The 25,917-nt window shown below is 39.0% G+C and overlaps 1 protein-coding gene across 1 annotated transcript in view; it reads right to left on the bottom strand.

The window, feature by feature from the left end:
* Positions 1-391: 391 nt before the first annotated feature.
* FBXO34 (F-box protein 34) overlaps positions 392-25,917 on the bottom strand; it is a 79,420-nt gene continuing 53,894 nt past the window's right edge. Inside the window, exon 2 of the mRNA XM_008576682.1 lies at positions 392-3,631. Within this exon, the coding sequence (XP_008574904.1) occupies positions 1,489-3,621 (2,133 nt within the window). The 5' untranslated portion in view covers positions 3,622-3,631 and the 3' untranslated portion in view covers positions 392-1,488. The remainder of the gene's footprint in view (positions 3,632-25,917) is intronic.

Below are 25,917 nucleotides of genomic sequence, written 5' to 3' on the forward strand. Positions count from 1 at the left end.
GGAGCTTCTATTGGTCACAAAGTTTTTTGGTGGCTACTTGATTTCAAGCCAACCTGGTTTTAAATCCTCCGCCCACAGCAGCTTTAGATCTTTTAATGACTTCTAAATAATTATGCACGGACAAGTTGTAAGAGTATACTAGATAATACCTCACCAAAACAGGAAGTATTGTGGCTGCTGGACAGACAATAAACTCAGAAGTAGGTGTTAAAGGATTGCAAAACTTAAGCTTATAGTGTTAAGAGGGTCTCTCTTCTGTGGCAGAAAACTTTTTTTTAAATCTCTCCCACCCCCAACTAAAAAAAAAAATCCTTAATTCTTACGACTCATTTCACAAGAACCTTCTTCCTATTACATCAAAAAAAGAAAAAAAATCTTTGCAAAACTCAGGTCCCATTTAAGATGCACGTTTTTATTGAAGTTTTAAAAAAAAATTTGTAGCCTGACAGAAAGGATAAAGTAGACAAGAATGTTATAATCTGACTATATAATATTCTCTCATTCTTGGTGGATCACTAAAATATAACAAGGGATTGTTCTCTATGCTAATTTTAAGGTTGTCCAGTTAAACCATTATTTAGTATCCTTTGAACAGGTTAACCTTTTAACTATTTAGAGTTTCTTCTCAGAAACATTTATATATTATACAGAAAACATTCATAGTTTATTTGGGAAACATTCATATTTTACACAGGATGTACAAATTTGAAACAAGACAATAAAAAAACACAATTGTAGCCGCAACACTATCCTAGCTGCATTGTGGTGATTATGTTCAGTCAGCTGTCCATTATATACAACAGGATTTTCATCGTGTTATTTACAGAGGGGCCAAAGCACTCATCTAAAGGTAAAGGCGCTCAGGTTTAATGTGCACTTTCATAGCCCTTTGAAAACACAACCATTATATATACTGTAAACACCACAGGGCATGAAATCCATCTCCAACCACAAACATCAATCTCACAGGATCAAGCATTCAATATCTAAGGTAAAGTGCCCGATTTTTCCTTTTTAAGCATACTTTTCAAGAGTCCTGCTATTCTTTTCATAGGACACTATTCGCTTCTTTCAAATATGGTGCCAATGCTCAAAACATCTCTGGAACCCCTTTTTGGGGGACTGCCTACAGAGTTTATGGTAAACTCTTCTGCATGTCCTTGATAATAGCAAATCTTCATCTTTTGAGGATGGATCTGATGCAGGAAAACTGGCAAAGTTATTCACAATCCAGTGATTCAAACTGTGGGACACCACCCTGGAACAAATGTGAGGTGTCACTATAAAGCAATGAGGCCAATTTTCTTGTACAGCTTGTAAATTAAGAATTTTTAAAAATGCCTGAGCAAGGGCAGTCCTGATGGAATAAGTACAGATTCTCCTAGAGTGGTGACTCTGAGAGGATAGAAGGCAACAGTCACTTGAACGGTATATCTAGGTGTTTTGCAGTTTTAAAACTTGGTCATTTTGTTGCCTCTCACGTGGACTTTAGTATTCCTCTTCAGTTTCAGTCCCTTTTGCTTTCTTATGGATTGCCCGATTAAAGCTGTGACAGGCAGGGACCCAATGATTGTCATGAAGCCCCAGCTTACAGCCAGGGAAGCCCTTCTGAGACCGGTGGCAGCACATCCAGTACCCTGGCCCATAGGGCAGTGCCTGGCAATATGGCTTGGGGTGCCACCGGCACAGGGACACATCCCCTTTCACATATTTTTTCTTGCACTGTTTGCAAGGATCCTCTCTATAGCGTGGATCTCTAACCCAGCGAGAATCTGCCGGCCTGATGTTGTAGTATTCAATGATAAACTTGAAATAGCAGCAGGTACATTTAAGAGCAACTAAACTCTTGGTGGGAAGTAACCTGAAGATTTTCACCATAATGTGGTGGGGCAGAAAAGCCATGTACTGCTGAGGCTCCAAAAGCTGCTGGATTTTAAACCTGGTCTCCAGAAAGTCATGAGATACCTGCTTCTTCCAACTGGATGCCTCCAGCACAGGTACTGTACTTTCCACAGAGGAGGCCGGTGGTACAAATGGCTCAGCTGAAACACTTTTTTCCTCAGATGCACTGTCACTCTTAGCAACATCTTCAAGCTGGCTGGCCTCAGAAGACTCCCCTGTTGTGCTTTCATTCAAGTGGGAACAGTCTGACTGGTGTTGACCAGGTGGCAAAAAAAACAACATCCCTGGAAGTGGGTCTTCACAGGAGTTTAAACTAGAAGGCTGCTCATTCTCAACCTTGGACACAGTGATACTAATGCACAAAGATTCTTTTCTTCTCTGATCAGAATTTTGGCTAGTAAGCAGCACAAGCTCTGTGTTCATATAATCAACAGCATCTGTGGACAATTCAGTGGCTTGGTGACAGGTGTGAGAAGGAAAACGTAACCCAACAAGTTCATCTGTCATTTCCACATCATACCTGTTGCTGTTTTTCATGGCAGTTTGCTGACCTGGCCCTAGTTCTGCACTGTCCATGTGGAAACTCACACCTGCTGGCAATGAGGGGCAGCTCTGAGGAGCACTGTCCCAGGCCTGGTCCCCCTTAGGAGAATAATGGTCAGCTTCTGAGGGACCACAGTCCACAGATACAGACCCCACAGGATGTACCTGAGTGTCAGGTGCCTCCAAGGTGCCTTTTCTTGTTTTACCTTCATCATCCTGAGTGCCATTTGCAAGCAACACCCTGCCCACATTTCGACGGAAGCTATTATTCCTCGAGAGGCTCCCAGGCTCACGCTGGTTCTGCCGCTTGAGGCACTCGGACTCCAGCCTGGCTACCATGTCGAGGACACGAACTGGTTCACTCTGTGGTTCACCAACCTCAGGATTTCCCCTTTCCGAGGGTTCTTCACAAGCTCCTGGGGCACAGAAGGGCTCGGAGGATGGGGGCACACCTCTGGATTGGCCAGAAAACCTCACAATGGTAGGTGAGTTTGTACAGTTTTTTGCACAGCTAGCTAGTAGAGTACTGGCTCTTTGCTCCAGGAAAGCAACCATCTGTATAACTGACAGATGCCTCCCAGCATAGACCCCGTCCCCACTGTCACTCACATAATGCACAGAACAGTGCTCAATGCCACATGCAAAAGGCTCAGGCTGGTAGCACCTGCTGTTGACTTCTCTCATCCTTTCTAACTGTATCTTGGCTTTAAGATCTCCTGATTTTTTCCTTCTTTTAGTAGCTCTCCCATCAATATCCCAGGAGCTTTTTATTTTCATAGATCCTATTCTATTGCTACATTGGTGGGCTGCAAAGAATGCAATTTTTTCCTTGGTATTTCCAGGTTTCACCACAGCCCAGATATCAAGTGGTCCTTCTTCACCCTGGTGGATAGTTGCAGATGGTGCATTCTTTTTGGTTTTAACATTCAAGCTGCTCTCTACAGGACTCTTCTCACTCATATTGCACAGAACATTTGGAGAAAGGATCCCAAAAGGCTTTCGTGATGATGTTTTACCAAGAGAGGCTGAAGGAAAAACACTTGGTTTCATGTACCTAGCTTTGCCTTTTTCATCATTTATGGCCTTTTGGAGGCTTATAGGAGTTCTCAGTGTTTCCCTGTTGACTTCCAGAGGGTGCTCTTTCTTCTGGAGTTTCCAATATGGCTTTAGGTGCATAACAGAAGCCCTATAGGAAAGAAATACACATTTGATTAAAAAATCAATTTTGTTTTCAGAAAAGTTTTTTTTTTTGAGACTGGCCGCACCGCGCTCAGCCAGTGAGCGCACCGGCGGCCATCCCTATATAGGATCCGAACCCACGGCGGGAGCGCTGCTGCACTCCCAGCGCCGCACTCTCCCAAGTGCGCCATGGGCTCGGCCCAGAAAAGTTTTTTTTTTTTTTTTAAAAAAAGCTCAGATGATTCTAGCATGTAAGAGAAACATTTTCTACAAGCTTACTAAATCTTTACCAACTCTCTCATTCCAGCTAGTTTTTAATGCACAGATCAAGAATACAAAAGCAAAATAACCACTTTTCATAGTATATAGGCCAGAAAATACATTAGTTTTGGCTGATGAATTTCAGAAACTGTCAGTTAATGTTCTATACATAAAATTAATCCTCAAGAAATTTGAACTTACTAAAAATACCTAATTAGGCATAATATAGGAGAAAGGAAAGTATAAAAGGAATTCCTACACAACCCCTAGTGGATTTTTTGAACCCAAGCAGCCTGGCTGCAGAGTCTGAGCTCCTGACGCCCTGGCCATACCTCCTTCCCCAGTGGATTTTTTCAACACGATTTCCTTCTAGATCATCACAACTAGCATTTTATTAGTTGCAAAATAGTCCATCAAAATTATTGTATTGTTTTCTAAACTAGTCCCATACTATTGAATATTTTGAAACTTTTTCACTTGTTTGCTTATGAACTTTGCCCATCCACTAGTCTTAATTTTCTAAATAATGTTATTGTATAAACACAACTGTCATTTCCTACAACTACAGTCATGTACCGCATAATGACATTTTGGTCAATGACAGACTGCATATATGACTATGGTCACATAAGATTATAATGGAGCTGAAAAATTCCTATTGTCTAGTGATGTCACAGCTGTCATTATCACCTTAGCACAATGTTACTCATGTTTGTGGTGATGTTGGTGTGAACAAATCTACTGCAAAGTATGTTGAGGATGCATGCCTACCTTACCCACCAGGTGACCATCCCAAAAGCTGCTCAGATTTTTAAGACTGAAAGCCAAGCATCTGACACATTAGGTCTAACGCCAAGCGAAAGGTTGTCGACTTTAGAATTCTCGCATTTTTAAATGATTCCCACCCATCCCCATAGCAAAATAATAGTTAATAACTGTTAGCTAACACTTACTGAGTGCCTGCTGAGTGCCAAGCACAATTCCTACCTATAATTTAACTTCATAACCTTGTGGGAGTGGTATTATTCTAATTCCCATTTAACAGATGAGGAAAATGAGGCACAGAAAATCAGTAACATATTTAGAAGGCCCACATTCATTTAAGTAGTGGCCAGTGTAAATAGGAAAATTCACCGCTGTTTCCTTTCATAATACACTTTTGCACAACGACAAAATCACCTAACAACGCATTTCTCAGAATGTGTCCCTGTAGTTAAGCAATGCATAGCTCTATCTTTTCTTTTCCCACCACTGGCCAGTACAAGGATCGAACCCCAGACCTTGGTGTTATCAGTACCACACTCTAACCAAATGAGCTAACTGGCCAGCTGCATGACTATCTTAAATCAAATGTAGAACCTATAGCCCTTATTAATTCTAAAAACCATTTTGATCTAGTTTAGAAAAACAGTACCTTGTTTCATTCCCCAATGAGGGGTAGAGATGGGACCCATTTCAGAAACGAGACAGAAAGATGATATGTAACAGTACCTGTGTTCTAGTCCCTGGCATATCACTGATTAGCTAGACAGGGTGATTATACCTTGGCCAACTCACATTCTCTCTGGGTCTGACTTGAAGTGTTAACTGAGGGGTTTAAACACTAAATAATCTAGTGATTTTGTTAGTTTACATGCCCAAATAGCCCACTGCCACACAAAACACCCTGGATTGAGGAAAGTATGTTTTCTAGGATACCTGCAAAATAAACCTGAAAACCAAAACAAAGACCTGCAGTTACAGGTTGGTGGGAGTGAGGCAACAGCCCCTACAGCTCTAAGCACATGAAGTTTCACCTATTCCCACTCACTGGGACAACAGTCTAGACATACATCTTGGGCATTCTCATTTGTCCCACATTTATCAAGTGCCTACAGTGTGGCAGCCTCGATAATAACTGCTTTCACATTTCAGTTTTAATTGTCAAGAAAAAAAGTGACCACCGGGAACAAGTTTACCTTTCATTTCAACTTTTAATTCCTAGAGTCCAGTCTCAGGTAAAAGAAGAAATATGGACATGGATTATCTTCTAGCCAGGAAAAGAGAAATCTTGCATTTAAAGCACACGAAATATCTTTTAAAAGATACCCCTGAAATAGAACATATCAGGATCTTTCTGATCTTTGGCAATTTGTATCCTAGCCATCTGTAGAGATCTTCCCCCTTTCTGCACTGTAGCATTTTTAATAGCTTTCTATCATGACATTCTAAAACTTAGTCTTATAAAAAGAGCCATCCCGAATTCTTCAAGAATGGGATGACATAAACTAATAGTGCTGTCTCCCTATGCCAACTACTTTATGGTTTTTCATATGTCCCTTCAACCCAAGTGAAGTGAAAGAAATGGAGGTTGCTGGAAAAAAATAAATCCTTATATAATAATTTCAGTAGAGTGTCTGTGAATAAATTTAAACTTCAGCAATGTGTGTGCCATTCTGCACTGCGCAGTATGTTCTCTTAGCCTTCCTCCCTTACACACTATTTTAGGTGCTATTATTGATAGACAAGGACATTCAGGAAAAGCTAATATAATTTTGCATTTAACCTGTAAAATCAGCTCAATTGACACATTACTTGTATACAAGGTTTTAGCAAGATTAAAGTAGGAGATGATCCCAGGGAACAGAAGGGAGGGAAAGGTTCAGCAAGGAAGGAGAAGAGCCAAGAAGAACACATAATCAAAAAAGGGGGGGAGGGGTGATTCTGTGGGGGCTGGAAAAGTGAGGGCAATTCTGTGGGACCCCTGAAGGAAGCAGAACACTTAGGCACTGGCTAATATCCCCCACTGGTTGAAGGCTGCCTGGGGTTAACCTCTTCTCTTCCCTTGCTGTGTTTGAAGGCCCTGGGGCAGAAAATAGGAAGGTGCTGAACTGCAAAAATCTGAGTTTTGGTTGTCAGTGGTGGACTAAAGGATATGATGCAGGGGCACCAGGGACATCTGCTGCAAAAATCCATAAAATAAAAACTTTAAATAGCCAACAGATTATACCAGATGGCAGCACTTTGCCCCCCCACCCCCAACCCCCAGCAGAAAGCTCCAGCTAGGTTTCCATGGTCGACAATCTCTTCATCACAATTATATTTTATATTTTAAAAGTTCACTATAATAAAGTCCTGCTTTCTTGCATTTAAATAAATTGCAAGTTTATAGCACCTATACATCAGTGTTCTTCAGACTCAGAAAGGCCCTTATAAAAAATTAAGGTCCCGGAGCCCACTGAGTCAGTGTTTCTGGGACTGGGGCCAAAATCTGTTTTTAGTCTAAGACTGAAATTGGAAGGGGCTTCAAAGGTCCCATGTTAGATCCAATATAGGAGTGTGAGTGGGGCTCTGGATTTGGGGTGGGGTTCTATGCTACTGATAAGGGTAAGTAGAACTGCCCAGCAAAAAGCCAAGCAGACAGTCCAAACTGAAGCGTCCATTCTAAGAGATAGACCCATTTCCTTACTTATTATGTTAATGGCCTTTTTATTGCCAAATTCCATCTTTAGCTCCAACCCAGTTTCTTTGATATACCCTTCCCAGCTCCTTTCTTCTTTCCCAGCCCTTAAAAACATCAGTGTTCCTTAGAGTTCTTTCTGTTTCTACACCATTCTTCTTCTTAAAACTATATATCTAAGTGATTTCTTGTAGTTTTAACTCCCACATGCTGATGACTCCCCACCCTACATTTCCAGTGGCATACTCTCCCCAAACTTCATATCCTACTGCCTGGTAGACATGTTCACCAGGATGTCAAAAAGAATCTCAAGATCAACACTACCAAATAACGACAACTTCAAGTATCTAGTCCATCAACCCAGAAACTTGAGTCACTTAGATTTCTACTCCCTGACCCCTGAAGGAAACCAAATATATGCTACCCCAAAATATACCACTTTGGCGTATTTCTAGATGGCTATTCAGAGACTGCAAACACAAGGACAGCCTTGAAAAGCTGTCTTTTGTGGGGCATATTTGCATCTGTAGAGGAAATCTGTATTAGTGAATAGCACTAATATATAATAAGGCCCCCCTTACCTAAATCTAGGAAAGACTTAACTCACAGGAAAAAGAGATAAAAAGTCTAACACTTTTAAAGGTGCAACAAAACTTTTACTACAAGATACCCTCTATTCTTTCTAATGGCTTCATCTGCATAACAAGACGACTTTTGCTTACGAAGCTTTCCTTCCCCCACTCTCTCAGTGCTGACACCTCCTTCCCCCCCCCACCAGGAAGCCCCAAGCCCCTGTTCTTCCTGTAACCTCAGGATGGTATGAAAATTTCAGTCATCTGGCCCCTCCTTTGAGTCTCATACTTTGTGTATGGCTCCCGTATTTACGCACATTAATAAATTTGCCCTTTTTTTCCTGTTAATCTGTCTATTGTCAGTTTGTTTTATAGACTCAAATTATCAAATTTTCAAATTTTCATGGGGGAAGGAAATTCTCTTTGCCCCTACAGTTGGGCATAGTCGGCAGGATGACAAATCACTCTGCTCATTTTGGAACCTACAAATGGGGATCCTGAGACAACTGACAAAAAAGCCAGCATGAAAAGATAAGATATTTTACCAAAAGTCAGCTCCACAGATCTCTGCCTGTAGTGCCCAGTCAAGTGAGGATGGTAACAGTCTTTGTCTTTTTCCCTTTCCAAAAATGGGTTAGCAAGGGGAAGAAAAGTATGTAAACTAGTTCACTTTTGAAACAAATGAATTGGCTTTTTTTTCCTTTTTGTCTTTTTTACTGACCGGTAACGGGATCGCAACCCTCGGTGTTGCACCTGCACCACGCTCAGCCAGTGAGTGGGAACCGGTCTCCACATGGGATGTGAGTGGGAACCGGTCTCCACATGGGATGTGAGTGGGAACCGGTCTCCACATGGGATGTGAGTGGGAACCGGTCTCCACATGGGATGTGAGTGGGAACCGGTCTCCACATGGGATCCAAACCCTCGGTGGGAGCGCCGCTGCGCTCCCAAGCAGCACACTCTCCAGTGCACCACCGGGCCGGCCCATGAATTGGCTATATTTATAAGACAGCTTAACCAAGTCACTAAAATGTAGTCTCCTCCTCATCCCTAGCACAACTGCCCTAGCTGAAGCAGCCAACTTATCTGCTACACTGCTGTCAGCTGAAGGAAAGCCTAGCCTCTGTCAATGCAATACAAAGTGCTAGAACACACCCCAGCCAACCTATCAGCTTCACTCCTACTTTGCCTTACCATACTTCAAACTTTGAAAGCTTGTTCACAGAACTTTGACTACAGGACTAGGTAGGTAAATGCCAATCATATCACTAAGTTACAATTTAAAGGCAGCCAGGATCATAAAACTAACATAAGAGACTCAAATTTTTTTCATACTCCACCCTACAGATGTTCATTTTCGTCTACCCATTTATTATCAGAAATTTACCACTCTAGGCTGGATATTATAAGTACAATTATGAATAAGACATAGTTGCTGCCCTTAAGGAGCAAGAAAACTAAGTAGACAATTACAACGGAATATTATAAGGATAGTATAGGGTACTGTGACAGTCTGTGGGAGGAAAGGGAGAAGAAAGAGGGAAGAAATGGGCACAAGAGCAGGGAAGAGGGGACTATAAGCCCCAAGCTCAGTCTTGAGTGTGCAGGAACAAGTCAGAGAAGCCCTGATGTTTTAAGCTAAACCCAGAAGGAAAACATAAAAATACGCAAAGTCCTCAGAGGTTAAAAACTAGATGATGCTTTTGGAAAACAGAGGAAAAAAATAGAGCAGATCTGAGTTAAGGTGTAATGAGACAGGATAGAGATAGGACTCGGCTCCTCAACTCAGCCCTTCACCCCTATTTTCAAAGAATCCAGGACACCTAGCTATTTTGCAAACTAAGATAAGCAACTTTTTAAACCACAAACTTCCCTCAGTTAGTTAGCCTGACTCCCACATGTGCACAAAGTGTTAAGGTGACTGCTACAATGACCCACCTGAGGTCGCAGTAATGAGCAACACCACCATCTTGGAACTACTGAGCAGGTGCAAGGACCAAAGCTCTGAGCATGTGCCCATGCCACAACCAGGAAGAAAAGAATGGACCACCTGCAGGGACACAGAATAATGATTCTGGCCTGCACCCCTTGCTGTATAGTTCCCCTTGGAGATCCAGCTTCTCTATAGCTATCTCTCCTCTTACACATAAGCTCTCTTCTCTTTAAATAAAGCATTGCTTGCTTTACTGCTGGGTGCATTGTTTATTTCTATGACTTTCAGACCCAAGAACCTGGTCTGGTAATACTAAGAGTGGAGAGACTACAAGTAAATGGATTGATTAACAAGAAGAACAAACAGAATTCTAACTACTGATTTAAAATGGGGGATGAGGGAGAAGTCAAGGATGGATCTTCCTAATCTTATGGCTTCAGCAACTGCATAAGGAGTGATAATTCCCAGCAAGATGGTGATATAGATGCATTTGGAGCAGTGGAGGTAGAGTAAGTTTTAAAAAATGTTAGGCTTCAGAGCCTGCAGCATAGAGATATCCAGTAGGCAAAATGATACAACTCTGGTCAAAAGAAACAGGAGGAAAGGAAGGAGGCATTTACAGAAACATTTCTATGAGGAAAATGTTTTCTGGATGGACACTACAAGTCTTTTTTCCAAGATTTTAAATAATAAACATTTATTACTTCTATATCAGAAAAAAGTTCATAAAAGGAAGGAGCAGGGCAGTCACTTGTAGACTCTGCAGCAAGGTCAAATAAAGAACTGCATCCAAGGCTGGCCGGTTACCTTACTCGGAAGAGGGTGATACTGATAACACCAAGGTCAAAGAATTGCATCCAGTGATAGAGACCCCTTGGTGACCATGCTGTGAGGAACTGCAGTGGATGAGAAAAGTTCACGGTGAAGGAGTGACAGGAGGGTAAGTAAGTCAGAACTGACAATAGCAACTCTTTCACAAAGCTTGGCTGTGAAGGGTAAAAACCCTATATACACCTGTCACCTTAAGTCCTTTCAAGAATATGGTGAGATGTAACAACAAATCAATTAAAACTTGAACAAGTTTATTCCAGTGAATGCCAAAATCCTTCTTTCATTATTTCCAGTATTCCTTTCAGATTCTAACATACATTTTCAGTTCAAGAAAGCTGGGAACATTCTCACCTAAAGATAGAGTACAATCCCAAAATGAAGTGAAATTTGCTTTTTGAAGGAAAAAAAAAAAGTGGATAATTCCCAAAGCCTAAAGAGTCATACTAACTCTTGTCCATACAGGGGTAAACTCAATAGATGAAGAATCAAATGGCAATATGTGGTTAGAATAGGGGAAAGGAGGAGATTTCTCTTAGTGCTAATAGGAGGCCATATCAAAGGCAAATGCCTGTTTTCTAACTTGTCACTCTTTGTCTTCAGCCTTGCCTATCAAAACAGGTTGGAAGATAAGGCATTTCCTATTTCTATCTGCTTCACAGAAGGCACAGGAATGCTAATGCAAAAAGGAGTCATTTATTAGAATAAGAGCCACTTTGGGCTGGCCCGTGGCTCACTCGGGAGAGTGTGGTGCTGATAACACCAAGGCCCCGGGTTCGGATCCCACATAGGGATGGCCGGTTCGCTCACTGGCTGAGCGTGGTGCTGACAACACCAAGTCAAGGGTTAAGATCCCCTTACCGGTCATATTTAAAAAATAAAAATAAAAAATAAAAAAATAAGAGCCACTTTATTTACAAAAGTCAGAGGAATAAAAGTAGAATAGAACCCTTCCCATGATACCTTTAGAGGGAAAAAAGTACAATATGTAAATTTACCATTGTATCTTAAAAACTGTAAAAGTTTGCAAAGGACATCTTATGACAGCCTTCTTTACTGAACCAGTATACAAATGATGAGCAACTCCAACAAAGTACCACAGGTATATATAAATAAAATGCTTGTTTTTGCAAATGAGGAAGAAGAAGTAAAATGACTTCTGAAGCCCCACAGCTAAAGAGTGGTAAAATTAAGATTAGTATTAGATAGGGCCGGCCCGGTGGCGCACTGCTACAGTGCGCTGCTTGGGAGCGTGGCGGCGCTCCCGCCGAGGGTTCGGATCCCACATACAGACCAGTTCCCGCTCACTGGCTGAGCGAGGGGCAGGCGCAGCACCGAGGGTTGCTATCCCGTTGCCGGTCCCGGTCTGGTACGGGCGCGACACTGAGGGTTGCGATCCGTTGCCGGACACGAAAAAAGACAAAAAGGAAAAAGAAAAAAAAAAGATTAGTATTAGATAGGACATAGAATCTCCTGGATCTATATTCTTCCTGCTACAAAAAAAGGAATATCAAAAACTTAGGTTCAGGGCTGGCCGGGTAGTTCAGTTGGTTAGAGCACAGCCTTGTAATACCAAGGTCATGGGTTCAGATCCCCAAACTGGCCACACACACACGAAACAATAAAAGAAACAAACGAAAAACACAAAAACGATCATACAAAAAAAAAAAACCCCTAGGTTCAATTATGACACAAATTAACTTAAGTAATTTTGACAGCATCTATTCAAAGAGCTTTTATCTTTCAAATTAGGTCAGTTTTTCTTCAGTGCTACATAAAACGTCTACATAGAATTTTGATGCATTAAAACAGACACACATTACATAAGCCATTCTAATCTTAAAGTATGTAAAAGCCACTTCCATGGCTAGTAAATTGAAAAAGTGCCAAGACAGGGAGGTTGTAAATATAGGCAGAAGAACAAGAAAGACTTCCCACTCCATATTCCTCTGAGCACTCACAGAAGGTACCCAATTCCCACAGAGCACCATAAAATAAAATAAATAAAATAAAATAAGATAGCAGTATAGATCAGAAAAGACAGTATTTCTCAAACTGAGCTACAAAATATTGGGGGATGGCTTCTTTTGAGTAGAGATTTCACCCTTTTTTTCTTTTTAAGGAATATTCTCTAAAGCCATTTCATGCAACCTCTGAATTTTCCCTCAGGAGGATTGGTGATTCATACTCTTCAGTGAAAAATACTTTATTGATACAGAGTAAAACAAAGAATGGCCTTTGGAAACACATGCATGGTTTTCAAGAACTCACAGCTTCTATCTTAGAATTCACAATGGTAATTTAAATGCAGCACCTACTTGCTTCAAGGTTATCTATAAAATAGAGTCTATATCATAAATAAAGATCAAACAAAGCTAAGTCCCAGAAAATAAAGGAAGGCTTATGATGAGCTTGGTGGGACAACACGGTACCCAAAACATTAAAAAGGAATATAACAAGTTGGGAGGGATGGCTATTTCTCTGCTCTTCTACTGGGATCACAACAGAAGCAACACTTAACACAGTTTGATAGTACTGTATTATAAAATATTGAATTAGTGATTGCTATGGTTAGAATGTGTCCCCTAAAAGTTCATGTGTTAGAAACTTAATTGCCATTTTAACCGTATTAAGAGGTGACTCCAGAGAGCAATGCCGGGGTCACAAGCATGAGCTGATGGCAACTGCCCCCTTCACCCAGAAGAAGGCAAGACAGCAACGCCCTGAGTCCTAGGCAGGAGCTGAGGGCAGCTCCCCACTCCGTCCAGAGGCAGGCAAGAGAGCATCCAAAAACACCACTTTCACGCAAGTGGCCCATCAAAGCCGCTGCTGCAGAAGCAGCTTAATGCCACAGCAGTAGCCACAGTCACCGTGCAGGTGGCCCACCAGACACTCAACTGCACTGACACAAGGAGAGTCATGAGCAGAGACTGGAAAAAGATGACGTCTCTCTCCTCAAAGCCCACTCCAGAGTGACAGAAGCAACTGCTCTACCAAATGACCAGACATCAATGTAGAGGTCACTAGAAATATGAAAATCCAAGAAAATATGACACCACCAAAATACAGTAATTCTCAAATACCAGACCCTATACAGCAGGAAACCTTTGAAAGGACTGAAAAGGGATTTGGAGGAACAATCCTAAGGAAACTCACTGAGATACAGTAAGACTCAGACAACATAATGAAACAAAAAAAACAAAAATCCAGGATACAAAGGAAATTTACAAAGAGATTAATACCTTAAAAAAGAACATAGCAGGGCCAGCCCGTGGCTCATTTGGGAGAGTGTGGTGCTGATAACACCAAGGCCAAGGGTTCAGATCCCTATATAGGGATGAGTGGTTAGCTCACTTGGTAAGGTGTGGTGCTGACAACACCAAGTCAAGGGTAAAGATCCCCTTACCGGTCATCTATTTTTTTTTTTTTTAAAGTAGGTATTTCTCATATTATTACATGGTCTTCAAACCCATCATCTATAAATGTGTAAGCGCCAGAATGTATTTAACCACTCCCCTCCAACATTGGACATTATAAGGTCTAAAGACCAAACATATATACTATATTTCAAAATATAACAACTTTTATAATTAAAACATTATTTTTAAGAAACCCAAAAGGCTGATTTAGGAAATTATCGCTATAGTTGTTCAGCATGACTGGAGCTGGGAAATTCTAGATTCATCACATGTATATAGTCTCTTACTCATTTGAGAGTATGTCCTTAGAAAAGATTTTCTTTTGTGAAATTCCTGAATCCAAGTATGAGTATTTTTATGACTGATTATATCTTGCCCAACCATCTCCAAAGAAATAGTGCTAATTTTCACTGCTACCCGCAAGACAAACATGCCAGTTTTATGGTAAGGGTTTTGTTGTTTCAAAAGGAGAACTGTTTTTATACCTAGGGAAAGAAACCAATGTGGAGATAGAGGTAAAAGATATAAATAAGTGAGAACAGAACAATTTGTTTTTATTCTAGAATAGCACTAAAACTTCTAAAATATTTAGGATGTGCCAGGCACTGTTCTAAGCTCACAATACCCATAAAACCCTAAGTGCATACTCTTAATATCTCCAATTATAGATGAGGAAACCAAAGCAGGAGGTGGTTAGGGAACTTAACAAAGACACACAGTAAGCATATCATGGACCCTGGATGTGTATGCAGTCCGTAGCCAAAGCCCATGCTCTTACCTACCACATTATGCATCTAGGAAAGGAAATGAGAAGCCGACAGATGGGGTACTCCCTAGGCAAGCTTATCCTCAAGTCTTAAGTGAAGATTAAGAAGTCTAACTATGAAAGGAAGCAGAATTCAGGTGATAGGTTCAATTTTGGATGCCTTGAGTTGGATACCCTACTTAAAATTAATCTATTCATTTATCAAATATTTAACTTCCCTCTAAGTATCAGGCACTGTGCTAGGCACTGGGGCTTCAGCATGAACAAAACTGAGGAATTTCTGCCCCATGGCAAACTTGAGAAATACACATTGATCCCTTAGGTTTTCAAACCTAAAATTTTCCAGTATTAAAATCAACTTAGAAATAAAAGCAAACTTCATTTAAAACATTCAAACTTTATTTTTGGCAAAAAGAAACTTCAAAAATTGAATGACAGTCTAGAACAGAGGCGGGCATAATTCAACCCATAATGATGAGGTAAACATGCAAGAACTCACAGGTTAAAATTAGGTTTTTTTTTTTTTTTTTTTTTTTGTCTTTTTTCGTGACCGGTAACGGGATCGCAACCCTCGGTGTCGCACGCACACCGCGCTCAACCAATGAGCCGACCGGTCTCTATATGGGATCCGAACCCTCGGCGGGAGGGCCGCCGCGCTCCCAAGCGCCGCACTCTACCGAATGCGCCACCGGGCCGGCCCTAAAATTTGATGTTTTATGATCACATAAAATAATGCTATTTTGACGAAGTCTATGTAAATCTAAGTTGGCTCAAGAGAATGCCTCAAATGATTCAAGAGCTCACTGCTCCAATAATAAGCAACTAGATAATTTTCTGCTCACTGCTCCAATAATAAGCAGCTAGATGATTTTCTAACTTACTGCAAAATGTCTGGGAGGAAAATGTTATTATTCCCAGCAATTAAAATCCCCTTTATACAGAGTACAGTGGTTATTAAACTTTTGTGCAGTCTCCACATCCCTTGAAATTCTTGAGTGAAATTCGTGAATGGGTCCCTCCCGAGGAAACAACACATACCTACAAAGTTTGGCATTAGTGTTTCTGGAGATTCACAAACCACTTTTCTAAAGTTCATCAGGTCCATGGACTCAGGTTAAAGAGCACTGACCTTAAGGATCCCCTATCTAAATTAAAAACTAAGCCTGTCAAAAAATGGAACAAAATAATTGAAATTGAGATTACCTTGAAAAATACAAGACATGTGATAACCATGTTTACATTCAGCTACTTCTCCAAAGGACTGGAAGTAGCTAATCATAAACTGAATAACATCAGAATAAAGTTTAACCCTACTAACCAAGACTAAAGATGGAGAGAGGGGAGAAGAGAGAGAATTATTATTTCAAAAAATCTAAGAGAATCTATTGCAACTCAGCACAAAATCTTATCTCCAGAGGCCAGAATAAAAAGAGAAAATACTAGCCAAAAAAAGAAAGAAAGAAAAATCACTAGCAGGTTTCTTGTTTTACTGAATGATGACCCATTTTCTGCATACCAGACTCATAGCCAACAAAGATAATGTTATATTGTGAAATTCTAAAATCCGGTTTATACTTTTCTGTCTGCACACAAAGGCACATTCTGAATTTTCTCAAAAAGCAACTCTGGATATGTTGAGACAATTGGGCAGAAGAGAAACCAGACAAATTGAATGATCTGTCTCTCAGATGTGTTCAGTTGAAGAATTTGTCCCTGAATATTTGTACTAAAATATGCTAAAACCAAAAATCATATCATCATGTTAGTTAACAGGAAATTTTTCTGATATATACAGTAAAGGGGAATTGGAAAACATTATTTCTAAATCAATCATGCCACATAAATTTAACCAAATATGAGTCTAATACATCTCAATGAACTCCTCTCATGGTTTTGTGCTTTGGTTTACATTTGTTCCAAAGGACTTGATGTTTTGGGTATGCATACCAAGTGATGACACAAAACAGAAATTGGGATCATGATGGTTAACCTGAGCATGTGGGAAACAAAGGAGAAGGTGAATGTCATTATACACAGCCCACAAATCAGAGTGAATGGTAGAACCAGGCTAAACTACATGCTGCAAAACAGTCAGCTAAGTTTGGGCAGAATGGTTGGCAACAATATCCGAATAACCAATAGCTGGTTGATATACAGTACTGATCACAATTGAGGAATATAACCTGCAAGGAAAAATTGTTCGATTGGTCACAGAAACCTACATGGAATGCCACTATTTTACCTGGGGAACTCTGTAGATGTAAGCTTCCAAGGACAGTGTCTTATCTGATTTGGTTTACCACTATTGCCCTAGAGTCTCACTCAAAAATGTTTGTTGAATTTGATTGGTCACAGAAACCTACATGGAATGCCACTATTTTACCTGGGGAACTCTGTAGATGTAAGCTTCCAAGGACAGTGATCTTATCTGATTTGGTTTACCACTATTGCCCTAGAGTCTCACTCAAAAATGTTTGTTGAATTTGAATGAATGACGTATTTTAGCTGAGACAGCCTTAATCTGGAAAACAGAATGAGAATTCAGTGTCCATCTCCACTGTACAGAGTGCCTCAATCGGATCACTCTAGCCATGTGTTGGATCCAAGAATGTATTAGTGGCAGATGAGCCAGAAAAAAAAAGACTGCTGTTCTTTCATTCTTGTGTGTGTGTGTGTGGCTGGCCAATATGGAGAGCCAAACTCATGACTTTGGTGTTATGAGGCTGAGGCTGCATTCTAACCAACCTCAGCCTCTGGCCAATCCCAAAACTGCTGCTATTCTTTAGAAAGTAATAGTGTAATAAATCTGTCTAAAGAAGTACCCAAAAAATAACTTGCTGAAGACCCATCTGGCAAAATGCTGAAAAACAAATTTTATCTCCTGATCTATCACTTAGCCTTCTATGTCCACATACACAAAAGTCCAAGTGCATTTAGAAAGAGGACTCAGAAAATCCTCCAAAGAAAACTGAAAACATGTTTATTCAACTGTAGATATATCTGAAGAATTAACTCAACCATACTTTTTAGCTTTAGGTACCAAGACACAAGTTTGCTCACCTCAACAGCACTGAGCTTGAACAAGACCTGAAGAGAGTAAAGAAGAAAGGCAATAAAAATATATAAGGGGAAAGCAGTGAAATATCTGGTCACTTTCAGGGAAGAAAAATCTCCCCTTTTAACTCCACCACAGGTATTTTTATGAGCTTTATTAAGCTGGTCAAACCACCAGGCTTTATCTAGTCCACTACCATGAATTGTTTGCTTAAAATGAAATACTTAGAGATGATTTTTTTTTTTAAATATATTAATTCTTTCCACAAACAAACAAAAATATCATCATAAACATTCACAGAAGACTATTTGAAAGGCCCTAGACACCTTTGGGTAATACTGAAATGTAAAATGCAGCAGTTATGAAACTGGACGTTACTGTAAACTGGAAAACTGAACAAAATCAAATTATCTTCCAAGCCTCCCTTTTACAATTTTACCAAAAACAAAAACAAAAACTGCTAAACTTAGAAACCAAGGTCTTCAATAAGTAATACCAAAGCTAACTGTACTAAGCAGACTTATTTTAGACTCTATTGCTCCCAGATTCCAAATCAAGCCCAGAAATGTTTAGAAAATTAAGCACATGAACTCATTTAAAAAAACTTACATAAGCAAGTAAGATGAGAAAACAGCTGCTTATAATGTTATACAAAGTAGGGAAATCATACACACTAATTTGAGTGCATACTAATCCCTAATTATTATTTCTAGCTGGGAAATAACCATTGTAAGCACTCTTAAGACAACTTCCTAACTAGATGAACTATATGGGTCTGAAGTCATTCTGCAGTAAGCAACTACCCAATATAATGTGTAATAACAAATCATTTACTTTATTTCAACCACTGCTACAATGTAATAGAGAAAATACTAATTCAAAATACTCTTAAAGCTATTAAATGCCTTAAATAAAATTTTATTTCCTGATAGATTAAAAATAAATGGAAAGAATGATAGAATTAGATATCACAATTTTGCAACTTTTACTAAATTAATGGCTCTAGGCATTATCAGCAGCTGCTAATATCACAAAACTGAAACACAGACATTAAACGCCTCCTGATGGGAGGAAAAGTACACTTCAAAAAAAAAAAATCAATTCTAATCTGGTTGATCATTTAGAGCCAGCTACCTATTTACAGGAAATACAGCAGACAGAGAAATATGTTCAACAAGACTTGAGGGATACAAAACAGCAAAATCTAGAGTGCAGGAAACTACACTCAAATTCCAAGTTAAAACAAGAAAGACAGCAAGAGATGAGGGGGCTTTATACGTTAAAACAGACTTACGACCAATCAGCTAAATACACCATATACGGATCCTGAGTCAGACACACCATAAAAAAATTAACGTGTGTGTATGAATATGTATTATGTATGTATTTTTACATTTATATGCATTTTAAGTCCTCATTTTTTAGAGACACATCCTGAAATACTTTTAGATTAAATGATGTGATATCTGGGATTTCCTTCAAAATAATACGGCAGAGAAAAAATGTTTGGGCATATAGATCAAACAAGACTGGCCATGAGATGATAAATTGTTGAAGCTACATGATGGGTAAGTGGGAGTTTATCACTACTATTTCTGTACAAAGCAAAATTTTTCCATAATTATTGGTTTTAAAAAAGGAAAAATAAACATATGAAAGCATTTGGAAAACACTGCATGTATGAGGCTTGAAATGATCTTTATGCACACACAGCATGGAGCTGCATACCATCCTATTTGCAGTAAGGAAACTGTGGAATTCACTGGTTCCCTGGGTAGGGCAGCTCCTCAGGAACTCATCTTAAGTCCTTCCCCACTAAGCCCCAGGCTGTCTGATGCAGTCACTCCTTCCTGGTTCAGACAACGGGCACCAAAATAAGTTCTTCCCCTACTCCACACCCGTTACTGAAAACTGAACAGGAAATCAGAAAGCAACTAAAAAGAAGATAAAGGAGAAACACATGGGAAGTCAACAATAAAAAGAAACTGAAAGACAGCAGTGGTCAAAAGACCAATTCATCCATTTCTTTTTCCTTTTTATTTTTTTTGTCAACTAGCCGGTATAAGGATCTGAACCCTTGACCTTGTGGTGTTACAACACTGCACTCTAACCAACTGAGTAAACCGACCAGCCTCCATTTCTTAATTAAAAACATGTGACTTTCAATCCCTCATTCTATAACCTAAATGAGCAGTCTAGTTAGTATCTGAATATGCCTGTATAAGCGCACTTACCTTTCACAACTTTAAAGATATATATAAACTAAACATTTAAATAGGAAATTTTGTTATTTAAAGGTATCTCATTGTAAATCCTTTTAGAACAAGAATAGCCACCTCCCACATTCACCCATGGGGGAGGGGAAAATAACAGTATTAATTTTAAAATATTCACAATAATGATGAAGCCATTAATATTTTTTGAATGTCATGTAGCTATACACGGTTCTAAAGAGCTTCATTATGTATGTATATGTACTAATTTCATCTTCAGGACAAGTCTATGAGATAGATATAATTTTTATTCCAATTTCACAAATGTGGAAACTGACCAATTAAAGTGCAATGAATATTTTTAAATGATCAGTTATACAATAGGCAGTTCTTAGAAAATTCAGTACTGGTCATTTTTTAAAATGGGCTTTATAGGGCTGGTCAATTACTCAGAGTGGTGTCACAACACCAAGGTCAAGAGTTCGCATCCCCATACTGGCCAGCCATCAATCAATCAATCAATCAATCAAAATGGGCTTTATAGTATTTTAAACAAGCCATATGAAGGTACTTGAAATAGTTTGTGGAAAAATGAAATTAAAAGATAATACAAATCTTTCCATGAACTTCTGAAGACCCCCTCATACATATGGACACATACACACAGCCTCCCTCTTTTTTTGCCCTTCACACATTCACAGTGGCCTAATCCTGACAATTTGACCTTTCTTCTCTACTGTTAACATGTTTATCACCCTCTACCCAAGGGAACTACTGAAACCACTTATTTAACTGGGTTCCTCCTTGCTCAGATCTCATCAGCTGTCCCACCCCCAACCTATCAATACTACCAAATGGCTACTATATGCCTCCTTTGAATTCCCAGAATTGGGCCTCCCTTGGAACACTTACCATGTTCTATCTTGTCTTCAAGGTAGGGGTAATCTTATCTTTCCATATCCTTCATAGAGCATGCAGCACAGTGCCTTGTACACAGCAAGCATTCATTAGACTGAATCAGTATCAAACCTAAGGACTTAACCCAGCCAATGGCAAGAATCTCTTAAGTAGAACATTATGAGAGTCTGACTAATCAATACATGAGCAGCCCAGGAAGTTGATGCAATTCAGCAACTCCACCCACTGTTTCCTGTTCTAGCACCCAGTTTTTTCAGAGACTAGAGGTGGAGGAGGTAGAGAAACAAAGGATGCTGTCCAGGCCATGGTCACTCTTAATCTGGGTTACTTTTCTGCGAAGCAAAAAGTACTTTGGTTTGAATAGTAGCTTTTTTCTAACACTCTAGTTACCTGAAACATTCCTATGCAATATCATATTTTAAAGAAAACCCTACTCACCAAGCTGTGTAAACAAATACTTCCATAATAAAGTTACTTAACTTAATACTGTCAGCTTAACTAAAGTAAAAACAACTTTCATGTTACTAATAACCTCTAGGACAGAACAATCTAGACATGCAGGCAACCAGCTATGAGTTAGGTGACCTCCCTCTCATTTTCAAAGCACCAAACCACCTCCTTTAAATACTAAAATACACAGACACTAAGTCCCAACAAGAAACACTGAAAAGTCTCCCCATGATACTTTACTATATTAAACACAGCTGTCTAAAGTCATGTTTATGTTTACATAGATTTTTTTTTAAAAAGCCAAATCGGCATCAGAATTAACAAAATTTCTGATAAACAGACTCCTACCCACCCAATCTAGAAATGAAGAGGACACCAAAAAGCTTTAAAATACTAAGATTTATGTTAAAACAAAACTAAAGTATGTCCTATTACCATGTTGTTTTGGTTACTTCTGTATAACAGTTTTATATGTATTTTTAAAGCCATAATGCTTTATTAATTAGCTCAATAGAAAACCCTAACTTCCCTGGTTCTAAATTAATTATAAAATATGCACTGTTCACACCCAGAACCCTTAAAAACTTCAGTTATTAACAAACATAACCAAAAAGGAGAATATGACACCCATGATCAGTGTTGGGTTAACAGATGTCAAAACTATAGCATACCAAACAGCAAAGCCAAGAGAATCAAAGTAAAGGGGAATGTGGTAAGACTCAGAAATGATTCAAAACTCCCTCACCCAACATTTCTGGTAATAAGCCTATTCCTCTTTTTCCTATGGCCAATTCTTATAGAAAGGACTATTATGTTAGCACAAATAAGTAACAGTAACTACAGTTCAAATACTGCTGGAATTCGTGACTCCTGGGTCCAACCTTTTCCTTTCCACCCTCAAAGCAGGATCCTACTTCTTAGGTGAGATGACCCCCTAGCTAACCATAACCCATTGGAAAGAGAAAGAGAAACCAATCTTCCCTAATGTAACAGTACCTGAGCTGTAAGGAATGTTTTAAATCTACAAAGCATTTTCACAAACATCTCTTCTGGCCCTCTTTCTATTCCTAAACTCATTTGTCTCTTGGGGTCTTGGGGGCCCTTGCACCAGCTGATCTCTTTTTCTCCTCAATCTCTAGCCCCTAGCAGTCCTCATGTCACCACAAACAACACCTCATACTCCTCAACGTTTTCGTACCTCAGTCTGCAACCACTGTGCAGAAAAGGAGAATAAAGCTCAGAAAGTGAAACTTGCTCAACATCACATTAGCCACAGATGTAGCCATTACTTCAAAGATCAACATTTCCTGATACGCTAACAATTCAAAACATACCACATTTTAAGTTATAAAAAATTTAAATAATGAGGTACACCAGGTTCTCCCTATGAAAACATTCAACCATATGTCTTATTTCAGGAGCTGATACTCAGTCCCATCATGTATTAAACAGTCCCCCTTGCTTTTAAAAAGCAAAGTAAAAGACAACCTGAGTAAGAACTTTTTATACAAAAAGCCTTCTACAGTGATCAAGAAATAACTAAACATTACCTGGGGTCTTACATGATAGCACTAGACCTACATTCACACTCAAGTAGACACTAAAAAGTCAGTTGTTTTACATAACACTTTTTCTATTTTTTATTTTTAGTTGTACATATTTGCGGGATACAGTGTGTTGTTTCAATATATGCTAAGTAACAGTTTTAAGGAAAGTAATATTTACTATAATTTCTACTATGAATGGAATGTATAGGTGAGAAAAATATTAAGAATGACAAACAAATGAATCTAAAGAGCAGGTATCAGCATTTATATTGCATGCATCAATTTAGTTTTTCAAACTTTAGTCAAACATCAAAATAATATTAAAGTATTACATGTATTATTTATTTTCTCTTTATGGTTGCATACATTAAACATATAATGTAACACTGAAGGACCTCAAAAAGTTTCTTCCTTTGGCTGGAGTTCATACCTTATTCAAATTTACCAATACTACTTACTCTATGCAGTACAAGAGAGGATGAGAGCAGCATAAAAAAAGCTACTAATATATTTATACCATAGCGATCTAATAAAAACCACAAAGAAGGTGGAAATCTCCCGCCCAGCCTTGTCCAGATCTGCAACACTCAAGCTGTGCTCAAACTGAAACTGTCTTGTGGGGCCTAAAAATATTAGAAACCTAATCCTTAACCTTGGTGAATTTTCTTCCATCTCACAAGTATAAAACAATTTTTGGTCTCTAATTTGAATGTTCAAATCATTTCTCCTATTCATATCCCACAGTTTAGGAGCTAAATCATCAAATATATCATTCACTAAGTATTTACTGAGCATCTACTATGTACTAAGTACTCTTTCAGAGACTGGGGATATAGAAGTGAACAAAGTACAAAAATCTCCATCCTCATCAAGCTAATGTTCTAGTTGGGAGACAGATTAATAAGGTACACAGTATATAAAAGGGCAAAGGTTACAGAGAGAAAGGGGAACAGAGTGTGTGTGTGCCACACACAAATGATACGTTTAAGCATAAGATTACAGAAGGCTATTTTATAGTCAGTCAGATCATGAAATAAAATTTTTGGAAAAAAACCCATAAAAAGGATATGAGTGCCCATTTATATGACAAATCCAGAAATTGGATGATAAGAACATCAGGATAACACACAGAAACAAAATGGCACAAAAAGCAAGGTCTTTTTGGAACTGATCCTGGTGTATGCTCAAACCATTACTGAAACACTCGAATTGATTTGGAAAAAATTTTAGAAAAACATTTATGGAGACCCCAAAAAAAACTTTACACGGAAAGAACACCCAGGAATCAGGTTAAAAACTCAGTAGATTATTTTTTAAGTCAATCTCTGTTAGCAGTAATAAATATATAGTATTTCCCAAGTTTTACAATGCTAAAGCTAAATTTGGATGGAAAGAGAAAAATGACATCATGGCTATCTGATGCCACTCAGTTCTAAATTGCATGAATCCAGGAAACACAAACCTAAAATTACATAGGCTCTCATTTGGGAAGTGCGGGGTGAGGAGGGGGAGGGGGGGAAGGCACGGCAGGGAGAGAAAACCAGTAGTTAGAGGATCAAAAAAGAGGCAAGCCAAGCAGTAAAAAAATTATCTTTGATTGAACTTAACATGAAAACAAAGGCTAGCCATAAGGTAAAGAAAAACACCACTGAAATTAACTTTTCCTAGCATGGAACTAGAAATAAAGGAAATAGGAAGACTCAAGAGACTAAGAGGAAATCTTAAATATACTAGTCAAATTGTATCAGAAGAAAAAATAAAATTATTGTCAAATTTTCTTTTTGGTCTTAAAAAGAGACTTTAATCCCAAAATGCCCTCTCCCCCCCTTATATAAAGGCCCACAGATATTTTAATCCTATTCCACCCTCACCTTTCTACTCAATTCCTGTAAATCTCAGAAGAAAATTCAGTGACTCCCCAAAATACTATTGAATAGAAAGTTAAACCTTTAGAAAGGGAGTGATTCAAAAGTGTAGAGAAACTTAAAACCTGGTGAAATCCCCTTTACGATCATGCAGTTGGTTTATTACATGCTTTCTTCAGCTGATAAAATTGAATGGATTAACTTCCTAAATGATCATATTCTTCTGACTTTGAATACAGACAGTCCATAGTCCCTGATTTATGATTGTTCGACTTACTATTTTTTGATTTTTACAGTGCTGTGAAAGCAATACACATCCAGTAGAATTTGAATTTTGATCTTTTCCTGGGCTAGATCTCTTGTGATGCTGGGCAAGAGCTAAGCTGCAGCTCCCACTGAGCCACCCGATCATGAGGGTAAACAACTACAATGTACTGTGTTGCCAGCTTTTTTTTTGGATACTATGTTTTGTATTTTGCCATCCTATCATGTCTATATAATAGCCCATCTGTGTTCAGGCTAATGTAAGTGTTCTGAGCAGGTTTAAAGTAGGCTAGGCTAAAGCTATAATGTTTAGTAGGTTAGCTGTATTTAACGCACTTTCAACATACAGTGTCTTCAACTTACATTGGGTTTATCGAGATGAAACCCCCATCATAAATTGAGGAGCATCTGTATTCTCAATCTTTCTAGATGCTGATTTACTGGATTATGTTCCTTCTAAAGATGTCTGATCTTACCCATTACTACCCAATTTTCCCTAATTTTCTGAGAGTCATCTGAAGTTTAGTATACTTACTAAAGAAAGAAGCCTACTTACCCATTCATTCTATTCCATGGAATTAATTTTAAATATTTTTTAAGGTTTAAGAATGGGTTAATATGAGAAAATAATTCAAAATATGCATGAATTTTAGAAATAAACTGCTTTTTAAAGATATTCTGCACAGGGCCGGCCCAGTGGCGCACTGGATAGTGCGCCGCTTGGGAAGCGTGGTGGCGCTCCCGTCCGAGGGTTCGGATCCCA

This window comes from Galeopterus variegatus, unplaced genomic scaffold (genome assembly GCF_000696425.1).
Source record: "Galeopterus variegatus unplaced genomic scaffold, G_variegatus-3.0.2 Scaffold1387, whole genome shotgun sequence".
NCBI classification, from domain to species: domain Eukaryota; kingdom Metazoa; phylum Chordata; class Mammalia; order Dermoptera; family Cynocephalidae; genus Galeopterus; species Galeopterus variegatus.